The sequence below is a fragment of the Anticarsia gemmatalis genome, chromosome 15 (genome assembly GCF_050436995.1).
Source record: "Anticarsia gemmatalis isolate Benzon Research Colony breed Stoneville strain chromosome 15, ilAntGemm2 primary, whole genome shotgun sequence".
NCBI lineage: Eukaryota > Metazoa > Arthropoda > Insecta > Lepidoptera > Erebidae > Anticarsia > Anticarsia gemmatalis.
The window spans coordinates 9,460,819-9,480,460 of record NC_134759.1 but is presented as its reverse complement, the minus strand read 5'-3'; the positions used below and the strand labels follow the sequence as shown (position 1 = coordinate 9,480,460).

Sequence of the window (19,642 nt, the reverse complement as noted above, 5' to 3'; positions counted from 1 at the left end):
TTACATATTAAAGTTACTTATATATTTCCAGCCATCGTGCGTATGCAGTTACGAGGGCACGACGGCCCCAGGCAGTACCGAGGACGCTGACGATTACCGCAGCGAGTGTGAAAACTGCAAGTCTGCTAGCAGCTCCAGGTAATTTTTGCATTAATGTACTCACAAATTCAGTACAAAACTAGCTTAAACAAGTTTTTGTTAAATTGCTTAATGTTCCAATTCATCGTGCTTTTTTTTTTACAAATGTGTAAGTAATGTGTTGATACAATTCTATTCAGAAAGCGATAACAAAAGACTTTACTTTCCTGCCTTTTTGAGTAAAACGATGCAATACATAAAACGTTCTCTGCGTCCCAGGTGGGTGCTGGAGGAGGGCTGGGAGGCGGAGGGCGGCGACGGCACGCAGACGCTGCAGCGCCGCGCGCCGCCGCCCGCGCAGCCGCCGCCCGCCACCGCCACGCTGCCGCAGCCCGTCACCAAGCAGAGGTGCACACCGCACACATAGCTTTACTTCTTTAAGCTTCGTTTGATCACCCCATAAATGGAGTCTACACACCGAAGTCTTCGGTTTAAGACTATTTTATACGTATAGTATGTCTCTAATTTTAAAACACTAATCCGTGTAGCTAATGAGGATATTTCTTTCCAGTCGGACCGTGATGGGTCCTCCGTCGAACTGGGAGAATTGGTTCAACACGATCCCGGACTCCGACACCGAGTCCGAGGAGGAATAGTGGCAGTCCGCGTGTACCGTGTCGATATCGCAGCGATCGAACGATTTACGATACGTTTCCGTTTACTAGTAAGTTCACGTTTAAAGCGTCTAGATATTATTCCTTTTCGATGAACTAAGATATATTGAGCCAATATTTTTTTAAAGATGGCCGATCGATTCGATACGTAGTGTTAGACTAATATTTTTACTTTATATTTTTATTTGTTTTGCTTATAAAGCGACTTTACCGTTTATGTTGTCCGTACCTAAAATGTATTATTAACATTCCGTTAAGTTAGTATTTATTTTGATGAACTGCACATCACAGACCGGTGATATAATATTGTATGGTTTATGTTTGCCACATTGAATGTGTCTTGTGTTGATGAAATTTTATTTATTTGCTGCACAATGCACTCTGCCTATTTGTTTAATACCAAAGATTTGTTATGTGTTATGTATACTATGTTTTGACGTTATCATTTTCAAGTGAAACTTTATGTTGTTTGTTTGATATAGAGATACTTTAGGTCTTGTATGGAGATACAGAAATAATTTTATAATAGTAATAAGTATGTAATAATGACAGTATTTTATTAATAGTGTTGTCACGAATTAATGTCAGAATTATCCTGTTCAGATGTAAATCAAAGCTCTCTAGTTTTGAATATTTTAATATGTTATATAGTGCCAAATTTATCTACTACCTAAGAAAAGGCGCTTATGACAAGTGGTCACAACTTCACATGTAAAAACCTCTGAAAATTTGGAAAGAATTAGTTAATATTGGTGCATAATTAGCTATTTAATAAAATGTTGTGTCCTGTTATATATCTCATTTTTCTATACTTCTGTAGCAAGGAATAATAAGCCAATCGTTCTTCTTTATAAAGAAAATATGCACAAATATTAACTATTGTTACTTGCATTTATTGTATTTTTTATTCTTCCTTGAAGATGTCTGTAACAAATAGCCTGCTGTTTCGGACATCTCTTAACAACGTTGAAAGAGCAGCTCTCTGAAATATGAAATAATAAAAATGTTCGATAATTATTTTGTTTAAACACTTAGATACTTTTTTGGCCACTAATTTATTATGTTTTTGTTAAACGTTATTGATTCAAATTAATATGCTCATTAATTACTCTACGCAGCAACTAGGTTAAGGAAGTCTGAACATCATTTTAATACACCAAAGATTTTCGTGTAAAATTAAATAGTGATGCTATATCATTCTAATCGGTTTAGTAATTAAAATTCGCATTGTAATTGTTCAAGCTCAAAGATAGTGTTAATAGAATCAGTTAAAGCAATTGAAGTTAAAGATTTATTCATATTATTATGTAACATGAAAATACGTAGCTATATATTTTTGTCTAAATAAAATTATGAGGAGATAAGGTTATTCATAGTTGTAAGAGATTCTTAGAGTAATAATTAAGTGAATTACATTTTATTTCCATTTCTCTAACATCGCCTTATAATATTGTGTGACATCATAAATTCCGTAGACAGTTGAAATGAAAGAGAATAGAACATTTAATAGTCTGACTTTTCAGGGTTGTAAGTATTAAATAGCACGTGTATAAATATTAGAGTTAAAATTATGGGAATATTATTGCAATATTGTTTGATCATACTTTGTTGTCTTCAACTGTTCCGTTGGAATGCCAGTAGAGTAAATGACTACCTGTAGAAACGACTAACCCTGTTACTCGAATATTTTAACACTAAACTTTATTTTAAGTCTATAGAGGCTTGAATTTTATTGTAAATTTTTAAAACTACAATTTTCGGAATTCATTTCTGAGTATAAATAATTTGTCTATACAATAACCTGTTTGTCTCTCAATATGCTCTATTCTAACAAATCCAAAGCGCGAATGAACGAAGTGTTTGAGGCCTATGGTATAGTTTTATCAAGATTAGCTAACGTACAATGGATCTAACGATGATAGTGAATTTAGTTCTTAATAGATATCTCTAGATATAATATGTTGTCTTCTTTGTTTGTGTTATATTGTCCTCGTAAAATAGGTTTTCGGGGAATTTGTGAAACGTAATCTCGTTGTTCACTGCACTTATGTTAGTGAAGGTAGTGAATAAAACAAGTAAAGTTTTCAACATTCGTTTTATTAGGAACCATAACGTGATCATAACTTTTAAACTCTCGCGTTGCATGTTTAATGTATAATAGAATACGAGAATTAACGCGAACACGCATTTTACCAGTCAGACATGCCCAGTCAGCCTGCGACCACGGCGAGTGCAATCTGCGCCGAAACGTTAGGCATTTTAAGGTAAAATGCGTGTTCACGTTAATTCCCGTATTCTATTATACATCAACCATAACATGATATTTGGCACAAAGCGTAAATAACAGTGGACAACAAGGTTGCGTGTTTTCGTACATTCCTCTTGTTCCAAAGTATTTGCCAATAACAAATTGAATCGAAGTTTTATCTTAACATATAATTATGTATCGACGTTGCCGTAGCGCACTGCGTCGTTTGCTAGTAGCAGTGATCAGTATTACAAACATTTCCGAACCAAATATCTCTGTTCAGATAATTGAAATAAACAAGTTAATGGAAATGTGGCAGTGTGTTTTATTTTACTTCATGATCATCATATTTGACAGCACTTAGCGGAAACTGACGCTCTTTGTAATGCGGATTGCAGTCCAAGAGCTGCCGTAAGTAGCATGTTCTTATCCAACTTAAAAAAAGGAACTTCTCAAAGCGTCGCATTATTTTTTCTTAATATATAATTTGTGGTTTTCGTTCAAATATGGTTACTCGTCTATTTGCAGTTCTTGGTCCATCCGCATATCGGGCTATGTCACCTTAACAAGCGTTATGGCATTCAAAAACTTCTTAAATTTTAATAATTTTACCTATATAGGTAAGAAGTACTCGATAGCGAACAATATTGTTACTATGACTAGTATTGACTTAGAAATCTTTAGGACAGCTGCGCCATCTTCTTCATGCTCCGGGTCTGGAAGCCAGGGGCCGCATTGTCTGTAGCCACTTTCCTGAAAAACATTATAAAATGAAAATAAGAGGGGCGATTTTCTATCCATTATCGAGGATTACAGCTTATGTATAAAAAATAACAGAGTCATAAAGGCTTTTTTTCGGTTTAAACTGCTAATACCCAATGCTAATGCTCAATAGCGTTTTTTTATGTGAGTTTAAATGCTATTGAATAGATATACTACCGCTTCATGTACCTCAGAAACCGGGGTTAAATAGTCGACTCTTCAATGTTTATTAGATTAGTTTCGCATTTTTAACAGAAGTAGTCCGCTGGTTAGTGTTCGTTCTAAGTGTAAGACGTCACCTTGTGGTACTGGTGCGGGTAACAGCGCACGTGCGGGGGGCGCGCGGGGAGGTGCTGGCGGTTGCGCCAACACGCCAGCTTGCCCGCCGAGCTCTGCCTCATGCCCGGCATCTCCTCGTCCGTTCTCAAAAACTGTTATATCGTAGTGTACTTAATAAAATATAGGTGTGAAGAGCACAAGATGCTAACCCTCTTATTCATAAACACACTATAAACCTATTTTAGTTAAAAAGCTACTATAATATGTTTTCTCTTTTTCATTTCGTTAAGGAGGGAAAGAAACAAAACACTTAATAAGCATTTCATAGCTTCATATATTTTTATGAATAAGAGGGTTAGATTACTTGTTTAACTATTATGCCTTTTGATTGTTGAAGGTTTATTAATTGTTGATATTTTCCACAACAGGTACCTATCGTGTAAGGCCAATGTGGGATTACACTTCATTCCAAATCAAGCGTCGGATACTATTGCCTATTAACCCGGGTGTTAAGTTTAAGTCTAGATAATGTACCAGTTGTAATACTTGCCTACTCGGAAGGTATGGTATAACTGTTTATCTAATGTAATCGCTGAGAGGTGTATGTTCATACCATTTTATTAATAAGCGGGTCAGGTAGTCCTTCGCCCTTGTACGGACACGCGTTGAATACGGCGATGAGCAGCAAGTTAGTGTGAGGTACAGGCGCCGCCACCAGCGGCCATGTGCACGGCTTTGGCGAACGTCGTAACGCTGCTTTAGCTTTTGGAGTATCCTGTCAAAAATAACTCATTGTCATCCTAAGTCTTTAATATATTATGCTGATTTAGTGTATTTCGCGGCTGTCATAAGTAAACTAATTCAAAGTAAGAAAAATCAGTGACTCGTAGGCTTATGCAGCAGACGGTGCTTTTTTTGGATACAGTTACTTTATTTTGGATGCCAAAGTTCTCTTCTTAGTTGACGCACTCTAGGATTGCTACCTTTATCCCAATCATGTTATTCGTATAAGACCGTAAATTTGAACCTTTGTATAGCCTTTGAAAATTCCGAAAATTATAGTCACGCAAAGCAGATCTGATTAAATTACTTAGTTTAGGTAGTGTACGTATCTGCTTATAATATCGTATATTGTTGTTTGAATTCTATTTTTATAGTTATCTATACTAATAATAATAATAATATTATAAAGCTGAAGAGTTTGTTTGTTTGATTGTTTGTTTGTTTGTTTGTTTGTTTGTTTGTTTGTTTGTTTGAACGCGCTAATCTCGGGAACTACTGGTCCGATTTGAAAAATTATTTCAGTGTTAGATAGTCCATTTATCGAGGAAGGCTATAGGCTATATATCATCACGCTACGACCAATAGGAGCAGAGTAACAGTGAAAAATGTTACAAACACGGGGAAAATTATGATTATCTTAAGTGACGCAAGCGAAGTTGCGCGGGTCAGCTATAATAGATATTAGTCGTTGCTAAAGTATGTATAAATAATTTCAATAATGTCCGATAAGTCCAATAGTCCAATATTTAAAACGGAAATCACGGAGACTATAAATTTATCTGTTTATTTAATCAGCCTTATTGATCACTAGTATCTTTCAATTTGTAAGATTACAAATACCCATGTGATTGCAAAGAATGCCGATAAGCACTGATTTCATTGTTCAATAAGTGTAGATAGATTAGAGGTCTCGTACGAGAAATTAGGTTTATTTTAATGTGTAGAGACAGCTGATAGTAGGTACATACAATCATACAAACAAAGGGTTTGAAACAAATCTAGTTGTTAATTATAATTCAAAACTAACGTATTTTCAAATAGGCAATGATAAGGATAAACTGAGCATTGTTAAGGAAAGTGATTTGGATTTCGATATGGAAGAGGGAAAGTCCTTGCCCGATAACACTAAAATATTAATGCCGTAATAGCACATACAATTTTGACCAATGAATCATTTTACTGTAATCTACTTAACACGTAGAATGTCGCAATATTATATTATTTCGTTTAATAATAATGACGTACTTGGCAAGCGTGGTGGACTCAAGGTCTAACCCCTCCCTTCTTAACGAGATCCTTGCCCAGCAGTGTGACGATAACGGGTTAGAAAAAACTATAGCATCAGAAGCGTTATGAGCATCATGTATAGTAAGTATGTACCTGTAAGATGTAGATGGGTCGTTGTCTATCACAAGCCGCGAACCTCGTCCTGTTGACGAGTACGCGGTCGTCGTACAATCGTTCGTACTTCTCACGCTGAAAGTCGCGCCACAAACGTTTGCGACGCTTCTGCTTCTCAAACGCTGTGTCCGCCGATACTACCGAACCTTAGGCAATTGCGATATAAAATGAACTTAGGCATTTGAACAGTTTCAGGTGGTTTCTTTCAAGGGAATCAAAAGCAGAGACTCAAATTACGATTATGTTATAGGTGGAGGTAGTCTCGTTTGTTTTAATTTAATTTAGCTTAATAATATACAGTTGGACAGTAATATAGACTTATAATAAAAAAAATTGCCTTTGTAAGAAAAATATACGTACCTAACTTGAATCATGGGCTAACTTAGGGGTTACGATCCCGAAGATAGGTCACGAGCCCAAAAGATCAGCAAGGAAAAGAAAAAAAATGTAATTATTGTAATAGGTAGTTACTTACTTGAGGATATGATAGTAATAAGCAACACCATTTCTCGAGTGATACGAAAAACTAGATCCACTGCTCGCCATATCGTTAGAAGTATTGACGGAACTATCTGCAAAATTACGGTAACAGGCAGTCACATTAAGTCCAAAAAAATGCAGTCGCAGTTTGAAAGAATCCAATATGATTGCCTTAAATTGGCAGTTTAACTTTTATGTACTTACGGTGGATGCTGCAGAAAGATCTTCATCTTTAGGTGGGAAGCACACCCCTTGATAATCATGGAGCCAATTAATTTCAAACACGCTAGCGTTCACAAGAGCAGCCATTGCTGTGGGATGTAGGGTCGAGAGATGTTCTCTCAGAGGGTCTTCCGGAGGTTCTGTGTAGTTGTTACCATCATGTGCCAGTACCCAGCCATACTCGTCGATCAAAACGCATGACCATACTACGCCGTCGCATCGCGGTGTTGTGTCTTCGTCTGTCTGTACAAAAGCTAGAGTCGGTAAATCTATATGCATTATATGCCCAATAACATTGATGATTTTACTGGGTACGGTATTGTTACAAAAATAAATTTCTTTGTTGCTAAAAGAGTCAATGACTGCAAGTTGCTTATTTCCCCTTAGGTTAAAAAAGGATTTTGAAGTCTTTGCTCTCAAAATCTTTTTTTACACCTTTTCACTTTTCTAACCCTAGCTTTATTACTGAATTTTGCTGCATAAAAATGTTGAATACCGGAGAACGTGTTACTAATGTGTTAAATTAATTCAAGTTTTAGTAAATCGCAACGATAAGATACAGATCTAGGATATAGTGATACACTTATGCTAATTGAAAGGAACTGTTTTAATCAATCTGATTCTTGTAACACTACTTTTATTAAGAAACAAATCGTGTTAAGATTGGCAATCATTAATTTGTACTTATTAGTAGATCATGTTAACCTCGACATGATACATTAGCGCTAATTAAATCGCAAACGTTCTGGGAAAATCTTGAACCATACATTAACTGCGTTTAATATTTTCATATCAATATTGATCACTGTCGATATAAACATCGACTCATGACGAGACTATGTATGTTTATCAGATTTTTGCTGAGCCAGATATTTAATGTTCTTTATAAATACCATTGCATCTACTCGTGTAGGAACATCTGCTAGCGTATAATAGAATGAACAAACACGCAAAAAAGTAGTGCGTGTCTTTATAGGTAGACATGGTTCATAGATATTCTTCGTATCGAGGTTATAACAGATGTCAAGTCTACAGATGTGAATCTATACTAATATTATAAAGCTGAAGAGTTTGTTTGTTCGAACCCGAACTACTGGTGCGAATTGATTTTTTTTACTGTTGGATAGCCTATTTATTGAGGCTATGGGCTATATAATTTCACGCTACGACCAACACGAGCAGAGTACTAGTAAAAAATGTTACAAAACGAGGAAAAAATATGACCCATTCTCTCTTATGTGACGTAAGCCAAGTTGCGCGGGTCAGCTAGTAAAGCATAAAATACTTACAGGAAAGTTAGTGACAGAAGACACTAAGTTCTTCAAGTGGTGTGGGTGGAAGTGAAAGCCAGCAACGCCGATGATACCATCCTTCGCTGAACCCAGTACTTGAGCAGCTGTGTACCATTCTGATCTGATGCCAAACTGATAACAACACATGAAAATATGATTTATTAATTTGTAATATTTTATTATGACACCAAGCTATTATGCGAAACAATTGTTCCTGGTGAGTATAAGAATTTTCCGCTTTACCAAGTAACTCGTTAGATGGACATAATAATATCTAAGTTTAGAAAAATCCTGCTTCGGCCTAAATAAAAAATGGTCACGTGAGTCATCCCCGATGGCATAGGCAGAGGTGAAATGCGAGACCTTTATCTTAATCTTATTACAATCAATAAGCAAATGTTTTGTGGGATTAACCTGGCATCTATCCTTTAACGTCATTTACACATAATTATTTAATTTCTGAGAAAATACTGGGACATTTTAGATAAAATGGTATCGAAAATAAAATCTTTATTCGAAGTGATATAACCACACGATTATGTATCGAACGATAACAATTAATTATAATTGGTTCCTAGAAAATTTCGATTGACAACAATATTTGGATCGAAAATGTATTACATATATTAATGAATGGCCAATGTGACTAGGCTAGACTAGACTACGTTTGCATAACAAAAGCCCTACAATCTCTGTGGTGCTTTGATTAAGGTCGTAGATTAATCTCGGTGGTATGCCTTTTTGCATCTGGGGTCTTGGCATTGATCTCAAAAGAAACAAATATTTGTAAAGGGATTAATCAAGTTTTATTACCTCCAATTCTTAGTTAAGGCAGTCATCCTAATTAAAAGAGATATACTTTTTTAAATGTTCGTCATATTCAACTTACCGCTGGAGGTCTTTCTTCGCTGATCCTCAAGCCCCTGATGGGTGAGACGGGAGCGTGTACGACTAGCAGGTCAGACGCAGCTGCAGCGCGGCGGTAGTAAGGCTCGGCGGGGCCGCGCGACCACCACGACGCGTTGGGCGGAGGAGCGTGCGCGCTTGTCGCGTGGTATTGTTGCCATCGTGTTAGACCGTTCTCTGTACCAATCATACTATGTTATTTAGACGATCATTAGGGTTATTAAGATAATTCAAGGTTAATATAGAGGTCTGGAATACGTACACCAGAAATATAACAAAATATGGTGATGCTCTTGTGTGAAAGTTAATGCAGTCCAGATTTAATCCTTAATTCTTCAGCGTTGTTCCTTACCAACGTTACTGAATTTTACCTCCAACATATATTAGGTTACTGATAAAATATCATCAAAATTTCGTTTGTCTTTTCTCATACGTGTTGGTAAAATAATTGACTCTACATGGGTGATATATTTCGAATGCTAGTGATGGCAAAAAAGCACAACACCGGTACCTCAACTATTTTCACATGTAGATCAAAAGGTGCGAATATTTGTTATAAACGACTGTTACAACAATTATGCACTGTAATTAATGTCATAATTATAGTACAATATCAGTCATTGTTATAATAAACACGATTGGAGATCAAATAACAGTAGCTGTGTATCTCCGACAAAATCTTATCGAGAACGAAGGTGATTGTTATAATCTAGATCATCTTGCATTGATAGATTGGTTCACACGAGCATTTCCCCGATTTTATACAGTTGGAACCCTAAATCTGTAGATATATTGAATAAATATCACCAGTGCATTGATAACGAGTATCGCCCCTGACAATGAAATCCTAACCTTGCGATTTCGTCGCTTTGATTAGAATATTTGTTATTGATTTGTACCAAAAGCGATTACACTTGGCATTCGTAATAATTGAATTATGGAAACAAACTCTGCCTACCGGTTACGTTTTATAGATTTGAACGAACTTACTAAAAGTTTTTCATATCAGCAGTCAGACGTAAGGAAAAGTTACTATAGAGAATTTGCAAATATTACTGCAGAACCGATACTATCATAGGTTGTAGAAAAACATTATCTTTCAAGTAGGAAGTGCTGATACGTTCTCGTTTGCCTTGAGTTCGCAAATGATTTTTAATTGCTTTTGTTTGTAAATTTTAGATATGATAAGAAAAAACCTTAGATTTCAATTGCGAAGGTCTGCGATCTGATAATGAATAGCTCCAAGGCAATCTTGCAAATATTTAATAGTTTTTTGATATCAATTTTATATAAAAAAATCATGTTAACTCACAATTTTTAAAACTTTTTATTTGCACAGTTATGTTTGATGACCGAAAGGACTATTATTTGAATGGATAGTACACACTTCGTCTTCGGCAAAATAATCATTCAGTTCTAACCGTCTACTAATACTATCGTCTACTAAATCTTATACTCATGAGTAAATATCAGAATGTTTTATCTAAAAACTAATTTAGCTAAACTGAACTTAATATAAGATTATAACTGAAGTGAAGTATTTGAAGAATTAGTAATAACTTTGAACTAATCACCTGTTGCGAAAAAGGCAGTAACAGATCCAAGTTTGCAGGTAGTACAGTCGTGGTCAGTGCCAGGTTTCTCGTGCTCTCTCGCCCACTTCTCAGTCGCAATGATTTCTTTACACAGTCGTGCCATCAGTTCCTCGTTACCTGTACATTAGTATAATTTTATTAACGTTATTCCTGAAATTTTCTACAGAAATTGCTAGAATGAAGGTATACCTTTCTATTAGTTCAAAACATATTTGCTGGTTGACTTGAGCTATTTATTGGTTGCATAAAATGAGTTAAGTTGTTCCCCATTTAAAAGTTTGCACAACGACCATTAATATGAACTTAACAAAGGTATTTTCTCTCATTTAAACCAGAAGAAGCAAAGGCAAATAAAGAAAAGCTTTAAGGAACTAACGTCTATAATTTATCTGCCAACTTGGTTCCATACTATTATTATTAAAAATACATATTGTAATACTGTTTGACATGAAGTTATCGGCATCATAAAATGACATTTTGTTTAATTACTTGTACACCTGCTGTATTTTTATTATCCTACATAATGGGTATAGAAATAAACTTTATCTCACTGTCCACCCGTCGAAAGTTTAGATAAGGGGATAAAAGGTTGTGGATCAATAATATTGCTTATGTTTCATCATTCTATATACTTATATCATAGAATGTTATTTGTTTCACCATTTTTTGTACTCAACAACAATTGAGCAAGCATATTTACCTCTGTTTGTAACAATTCTTAGAATTACTACCTATTTTGTGATATGCTATAGAAAATAATAAATACAAGTAAATAATTCTCGGAAAATGTTAGTTCCGGCCTTTTATAAAGGCGTAAGCGTTAAGGAGGTGATGTTTTTTACAATGATTAATTATCTTGCTAGTGCCTTTGACAGGCCCACATAAGGTCAGAAGCGTTACTCAAGCAGAGTCCATATTCGTAAAATCTGTAGGAAAAGCATAACTTCTAAAGCACTACTATTCCGCTCTCTATTTATTCCATGGGTTTTTCGGTAAATTACTTCTATATATTCATTAATAAGGAAGAGTAATTACACATATAATTCTTCTCCAAAAGTGTAGGTTTGAACGCGGAGAAGAAATGGTCGAGTTTCTGCATCACAAAGTTGGGTTCATCGCTCCGGCGACGGATGAAGTGCCGCACTTCAGCTTCTCGCGTATCAAAGTGAGGCTCGATGTGCCGGCAGTATAACCTGGCAAACAATAAAATAAAAGAAACATAATCTTATAATTCCCGCTGTATAATTCATATGCAAATATGTAATTATTTGCAAATTAAGCGTAAACCCAGCAGTACCAACCGATCTTGTGTTGCCATGGATTTTACACCATTATATTAAACAAAGTTTGATGAGTGAGTTTTTGAGTTTAGGTTCAAAACCGCAAACTTGGACTAAGTTCAGTTTCTAATACTACAAGAAATATGATACAATGTTACTAAGTAGATTGGCAATTTAAACTTTTATCCTATAATATTTCCGTACCTACACAAAATATGAACAGAAAAGATGACGCTGTTATTTTTTTCATTTCTTTTGTACTACATAATAATATTTAGGTCTACAAACCTGCCAACAAACCGACCCTTTCAAGTTCAGTAATTTGCCGACAAGATAACTAATCGCTAATAGATTGATATTAATCGCCTTATTTAATAGAATCGCAATGACCAATGACTCATAGTATAATCTATTTAATCTAAAATAAGTACTTACCAATCCGGTTGAATCACGAAATCCGTTTGGGACTTCAATGCTTCTTGAGCCAATTCTTTAGTAAACACTGCTTCAGGGACTTTGTGATATCGATTGTATAGAGGCAGTACCACAACTGCTGTATAATGGTTCAAAATTCGTTTCCAGTGATACTCTCTCATTTCCAAAATGGCTCTCATTCCATCTTCGAAGATGGTTTTTGCGTACATAGTCCTGTTCCCAGCCTCCTTGTCTATTATCAGTTTTTTGCGAAACTAAAAGTTTAATAGCTACATTGGTAAGATATTTCAAGGTAACTTGAGCAAGAAGGTAGAAGTTTTGTTACGATACTACCTTCACCCATTCTTTGGGATAGCCTCGTGGTTCGTGGATCTCAGCAGCTTGCTCTACGTCTATAAAATCTACTGTTCTGTAGCCAGGTTTGAGTATGTCACCGTCAAACTGTAACCCATAAAAATCTTTTGAGTAGGCCTTGATTCCTTTCAAACATATTGATTGATTTTGTTAATGTTATATGTCTTAGGCATTGAATATAAAGATAAGTAGTTCCTACGATACGTTATTTTTACCTTGAATGAATTGATAGCACCTTGAACGATAGTCGTAATCATAGACAGTAATATATTATTCCAATAGCCTTATATAAACGTAAATACTTTATAGGAAGTATCGATTGTAGTGAAAGCCTGTGTAACATTTTCAAAATTGCGTTAAAAAGTCTGGAAGTATACTAATTGTTTCTTTATTGCTTTAAATGTTAATCAAATTATCTTAATGCTAACATTCTAAATCGCCAGTTTAAAATCTCAACGCTTACACTTGTATAGAGAAACAGATATGTGTGTAAAATGTGTGTCGAGCAAAGTGCAATGCAACTCACCGTAGGCTTCAAGTTATCGTGTATAACAACGTTGCCCCGATGATCTATAAGGAACAGAGATCCGCCCGCACCGATCTAACATAAAAACAAGCAATAACGTTGTAATAATCTATGTTTTACAAGGCTTAATTTGATATCAGTGTTATTTGTTGCAGACGTGAATGGACATGAAAAAATAATGATTAATTTAAATTACTATTGAATCATTTAATCCTAGAATTATCGAGTTACTTTATATTATCGGGTACTTCCCTCGGTGTAAAAATATTCTTCCGAAGATTATTTACAGATATTAATAGAGCATTACGATCTTTATATATCACGCATTAACGGAAACAGCTTAAACTGGGCTTTCAATAATCGGCTTAGTTGATAAGGAAATATTAGATAGAAATGTTTTTGGAAAGTTTTAGTGAGTCAGCTGTGTGAGTGTAGTACGTCATACAAATATCGGACATTTCTAATTAATTTGGCAGATTAGAAAATAATTGTTAATTAAGGTTTTCTTCTTTGTTACGTTTAGGTATAAATATAAGCGAAAGGAGTAGGCGTTAACCTCACTTGTTGCAGATAAAAGAAGTCAGAGTAATAATGGGTTAATGAACGTAATTAAGCATATGTTTTGTAGACAGTCAGTGCTAAGGCATTTAATCTTAATGCGTGCTAAGTAATAGAGATTATTACCTGGTGATAAGGTAGCCTCAATTTTAAATGATCGATGGGGATGTCTACGCCGGCAACGCCCAACAGCCGGTTCACGGGATACTGTAGAGAGTGTAATAGTTCTTTATTAAATACTTAAGAACTGTTTAACCAGTTAAAATATTCGTAAGAAAGAGGTATTTTTACAGTACTATCCATCGACAGGTGATAAAACTAAAGTCTTTAATATTAAACAGTCATCAAGCTTCTATGGAATTTAGTTCGCAATCTGTTAGATAGGATACAATAATGGCAATCATTGGAATCTTTAGATTACTACTATAGCTTAATAAACAACATTTTAGATTACCTTCTCATTTTTCTTACTAGAATATAGTACTAAAGTTAACCATAACATAACTAATTATGATGTAATTTTGAAGAGGTAAGCGTAACTGTTTTCTGTTCATTCAATTCGAATAAAATATATAATACGTTACCGTTCTCGTAGCATTCCTTTGTTTTTCCTGTAAACAATATCACGAGATAAGTGTTTGATAATGAAACAATTTGATAGTTGAATCGCAATTTGTGATATACTGGTGTAATCAGTGCTTATGACGTATATTTAGTTTATAAACAATCTCACCTCGTCCAATTTTATAGTGATATTCTGGAAATAAAAACAAATATTAAGACTTAAGAGTTATTTAGTCTAAATATAGCATTTAAGATGTTTTTTACAAAAAGCTTACTTCGCTAGTTATGTTGTCAAAAACTGGAACAGCGACACTGATTTGCAGCCTGTAGTTCAAATCTTGGCCTTCATAATAGTATCCGTATTCGTCCTAAAAACGTAAAACGATTAGTTTGCAATGTTCACTTCCAATGGTATTTGCTACGAGCACGCGTAGAACTTCGTAGACGCTCCGTAGCATGTCTTATGATAGTAACTTGGAAGATAGTTTCATGTTAACCTCTACGAAGTATGTAGATAAAGGATGCTACTTCAACTTTTATTGGAACTAGATACTTCATAGAGTTGAATCTATGAAGTTTTATACTTCTTATGAGAGATAATCAACTTAAACTTTTACTACGGAAAATGTGTATTTGTACCAATACAATATTTTTTAGATTTACTTACCAACTCCACTTGACGCATATGATCTTTTAAAAGTCGTTCGCTACTCAAAAGTCTCTCTTTATGCCGCATCAGTTCTTTATATCTATTTGCCTGTTCTGTGTTCTCTTTAGTTTGCCAATAGAACTCACTTCTTCTTGGGTCCTGAAATGTTAAATCTAATATATGTATATTACTCCTTTCTCCTTTGCTTATATTTCGTTTTATCTAAATCTGTTTACTTAGAACTTAAGCGTTTTTTTACTGTAGAGCCGAAACTTTAGAGCCGGTAGCTGTTTACTTTCTTTTCAAAAATGAAATAAACATTTAGAGAATATTATGGATTTCAAGGAAAAATCATCGTCATTACCTCGACATGTGCAATGACGTCACTAAAAACAGTGAGTCGATTCTTCCTCTGTCCTACTAAAGGCCTTTCCATAACCTGCAGTATCTTGTACACCTGTTGCGTGACGTCATTCTGTGTGATCATCTCCGCGAAGTACCCATCGCGGTCACAGCTCAAATACTCGCCGTACGACCGCGTATGATCTCTTAACCCGAACTGATCGTGTAGCCATAGAGTAAATAGTCTAAAAAATTAAATCGTTATATAGTTAGGGAAATCATAGGTACCTTTTATTGTATGTGCAGATGGATGATTAATTTAATTGAAATATCAACACATGGACAACATAAAACCCTTTAAATTCTTTAACAAAACACATTGTATTTCAAAAATGTGTTGTTTATAACAACCCAAGGTCAGATAAGTGTAGGCTATCTAAAATAATTCTAAACTCAATAACAAAACGCAGGTTGAATCACGCGATTTTACCCGCGTGACATGAAGCGCGTATCTTTACTGGGTGCTTTACGTATCGCTTCTGTATCTAGTAACTATTTAACATAAATTAGTCCTTCAGTTGTTACTTGAAAATATTGGCAGCAAAGTGGTTAAAAATCTCCATGGCAAAATCAAACAAGGCTTTTCAGTGATGAAGATGAATCGGATTGTTTCATTTCAAGTTAAAAAATCCTGCATTTTTTTTGTTCTGATTCAGTCAGTTAATACAAGCGGTCTTTTCTCTTTGAACATTGGCGCCTAATTAATTTGACGTCAGCATATACCTTGTGTGTTTACAAATTACGGAACATAAGACGTTATCATAATAAATGTTTGTTAAGATATAGATTTTTCGTTGAAATATGCGATTTGATTTCTTGCTTAATGTAAGCAAATGTATGTCTAGAATTACAGATAAACTTTATCCCGCTACCTAGGTAAAGTTGTTTCAATATCGTTAATGTCTCAAGCATAGACGATACGATCTTAATTCGATACGGTAAATCGGTATAATGGGTTTTTTGTATCAAGGGTTTTTATTAGTGTGTATGTATGTTATTGTAAAGATTCCGATTCATATTAAGTCACTATCTAATCTCAATAGAATTATAGACGCACGTAGGTAGTCATAGGACAGTGTCGGAAATAGCAAATAAAACCTTTATCTCTTAATCACAATAATATGTATCAATACAGAGGATTGAATACGTTTAATTTATAAGGTGTGCAGTGATTTCTCGAAAACTTTGATATTAATGACGGTATTGGAAGTCTTGCCGGATTAAAACTTTTATTTTTATCATAATTCTGAGTATTAATAAATAAACATTCGTTTACATGTAAGTTTACAACTCATACAAATGAAATATTATCGGATTAGTTGCGCTAAAAATGAAATAATCTCCTTTTCTTCATTATCTCTTTCCTCAATCTTTATAACTTTTATGTTTTATCAAAGACTCTACTATCTTATTGAGTCTTCCATAGATACGTCACACATTTGCAACATATTGTAGCCTTACCTGATACTTCCTTCTTTGTCCAGCTCCCGCATCAGTCCAGTGAAATTCTCGTACAAGCTATCAGTCAAGAGCACGATAGCTTGTTGACAAGCCTGTGGTCTATCTTTAGCTTTGCGTTGCTCTTTAAGTAGTCCTACTGCGTATGTCAGCACGTCCGCCATAGCGGTTTCGTTCGTCATTTTGTACATTTTCAACGCTGCCATCATAGCTGCTGTGTTCACGTGGTTCGCCTATGATCATTTAAACGATCATTGCACAAGGCAAAGCAATAATTAGCTTTTCATAATGAAAGTGAATGAAACGATTATCATTTGAAGTTTATGATGATTGATTTAATTCAATATTTCTTATCGTGATTTAGAATAAACATGTTTTCTCTAGGCCAAGAAGCTAACGATCGAGTAGCATTAAGATGTACTTAACCTTAATTCGGTGACTCCTTTCTGTGATTAATAATAAAATCAAAACAACTCACCGATACGAGTTTGTCATTGAAGCAGCTGATGGGGGATTGTACGATGACGTTAAAGCGGAGGACGTTGACGCGGTCATCGTCTGTGAGTGCGCTGAGAAGTGCCAGAGTGAACTGCTCAGCGGTGAGTTTGTTGGAGGAGTTGTGCATGGAGCCCGACGCGTCGAGGAGGATAAGCACGTCGCGCGGCGCGCCGCCCGCGCTCACGTACCACGGCCGCAGCCGGCAGTCGTACACGTCCGCCGCATCGTCCGGCGACAGCTTCAGTTTGAACATGTCATCCCATAATGCCGCTGTAAATATTACGAACGTTGGCTCTTAAGATTATGTTGAATGATCAAGCCAATGATTTAGTCATATGACCAAAAATAAATACTACGGAAAATGTATACATCCTACACGTTATAATTTATTTATAAGACCGGGAGACTATGGAAGAGGCCTTTGCCTAAAAGAAAGACATCAATGCAGGCGAAATAGTAGTAGTGGCAGTAGTTTTATTGACTTGCCTGGATAATGTCTGAGAAATCCCTGTGCACTACAAAAGTATTGAAAATCGATTGATGAGTCTTGCGCGTAGTTTTTTTGAAAGACTGGTAGCAGCCCTTCTGACCAGTATAAATGCTCCACAACCTTCGGATCTGTAATATTAGAAACAAATGTGATTTTGTACAGTTTGTAGGGCACTGAATAATCTATTGTGTGATTTACTTACTACAATCGAAAACCTCAAGTGCAACATGTACACTAGTTGCATCCAATGAAACTCGAGCATCAAAATGTTTTCTCTCAGTAAGCTGTAGCTTTCGCAAACTTCTGCAGTAAGCACCTAATTCGTAATCTTCTAAATCACGCTCCGCTATTTTCTTCTTTATTTGGTCAAGTTCCTTGAAAAATATTGATCAACTTTAATACATCATAAAAGACTTGAAGAGGTTTATCAAAAGCCATCAGATCCGACCTACATATTCGATCAAAGCTTTTACCCGAATAAAGTTAATTGACTATGAAAGGTCAGAATTTAATGCATTAAGTATGTATGTACGTGGGATATTTATATAAATTAACTTCAAAAGTACTCTGTCACTTGCGTACTAACAACACTGCGATCAAAGGTGTAGCCGGCAGGGGGCTCTGACTTGGCCAGCTCTTCTGCCTTTCGCATGATTTCCTCAGCAGCATGAGCGCGCCTAGCCAGCAGTTCCTCTAACGCGTCTGCCATCTGGTTCACGATGGCCGTTCCATTGCGTTCCTTACTCTTGACATCTGTGAAACTCTCCCTCAACTCCCGTCTTCGCACTACACGATTATCAATTTCGAAGAAATTGTCACTTATTTGTCTTGCCCATTCTTGTATACTGCAAGAAATGCGGTGGAAAACATACTTTAATGCCTTACAAACTAAAACTTTTTATTTTATTCCAAGACATCTACTAAACTAATACCAACGCATCGGTATACGAGAGAAAACAAATTATGATATGGAAAGCATTTTCCTAAAAAATCAAGTAAATGGCCCAGTTAGCTTTTTCCGTCTGTAAAAAAATAGTTTAAGATAAATGTATTACAAAAAAATTAGAAATAGTTTTACTAATATTTTTGTAAATGAATTTTCCCTTTTTGTTAGTAACATGCTCTCTAATAATGTTGAAATTAAGTTAGTCGTTGTTGAAATTAAGTTTTTCGTAGCACTCGTAGAGGTCTACGAGGTGCAAATTAACGTTTAAATATATTATAACGTAACATTTATGATAAGGATACAATACAAGCACTCAGTTTATAATCGTATGAGTGGTAAACGTTTAGTTCCCACGAAAACTTTTCCATGACAAAGCATTATGCATCTATAAAATCTATTTTACATAAATACAGGTATTAAAGTATTACTTACACGTCGGGCGGTATCATAACTGGAGGTGTTTTCGCCGTCGTAGCAGCCACCGGATGAACCTTAGGCACAACAACATTAGTAATCTTTACAGGTTTAACTTCACTTTTATTAGTAGGCCCTTTCTTAGACAGGGCTTCTTCGCGATCAAGAATCTTTTTCTTTTCATCTGCAATAGATGTAGCATTTTTTGGTTTCGTTTTAACACAGTTTGAGAGAGGTAGTAATATAATAATAAGAAATAGTAGTCGAGTATTCATTATTGTAAAGTTAAACTATGTTTGTAAGTGATAGAGTGTTGGTGTTATGCGAGTGGTGGGCGGGCGGATCGCG

The 19,642-nt window shown here is 35.4% G+C and overlaps 2 protein-coding genes across 2 annotated transcripts in view; one reads left to right on the top strand and one right to left on the bottom strand.

The window, feature by feature from the left end:
- LOC142979032 (uncharacterized) overlaps nucleotides 1–3,315 on the top strand; it is a 14,671-nt gene extending 11,356 nt beyond the window's left edge. Inside the window, exons 9-11 of the mRNA XM_076123783.1 lie at nucleotides 32–138; nucleotides 358–486; nucleotides 650–3,315. Coding sequence (XP_075979898.1) covers nucleotides 32–138; nucleotides 358–486; nucleotides 650–734 — 321 coding nt within the window. The 3' untranslated portion in view covers nucleotides 735–3,315. The remainder of the gene's footprint in view (nucleotides 1–31; nucleotides 139–357; nucleotides 487–649) is intronic.
- Nucleotides 3,306–19,642, bottom strand: LOC142979035 (voltage-dependent calcium channel subunit alpha-2/delta-4-like). The gene is made up of 25 exons (XM_076123787.1): nucleotides 19,313–19,642; nucleotides 18,521–18,779; nucleotides 18,137–18,308; nucleotides 17,931–18,062; nucleotides 17,425–17,714; nucleotides 16,950–17,179; nucleotides 15,451–15,673; nucleotides 15,105–15,245; nucleotides 14,713–14,805; nucleotides 14,607–14,630; nucleotides 14,458–14,484; nucleotides 14,000–14,080; nucleotides 13,316–13,390; nucleotides 12,769–12,876; nucleotides 12,436–12,689; nucleotides 11,756–11,913; nucleotides 10,700–10,837; nucleotides 9,109–9,302; nucleotides 8,217–8,351; nucleotides 6,910–7,170; nucleotides 6,701–6,797; nucleotides 6,205–6,371; nucleotides 4,655–4,816; nucleotides 4,062–4,193; nucleotides 3,306–3,753 (listed from the first exon to the last, which is right to left on the bottom strand). The coding sequence occupies exons 1-25, from the start codon at nucleotides 19,567–19,569 to the stop codon at nucleotides 3,613–3,615; spliced, it is 3,951 nt and encodes a 1,316-aa protein (XP_075979902.1). The 5' UTR covers nucleotides 19,570–19,642; the 3' UTR covers nucleotides 3,306–3,612.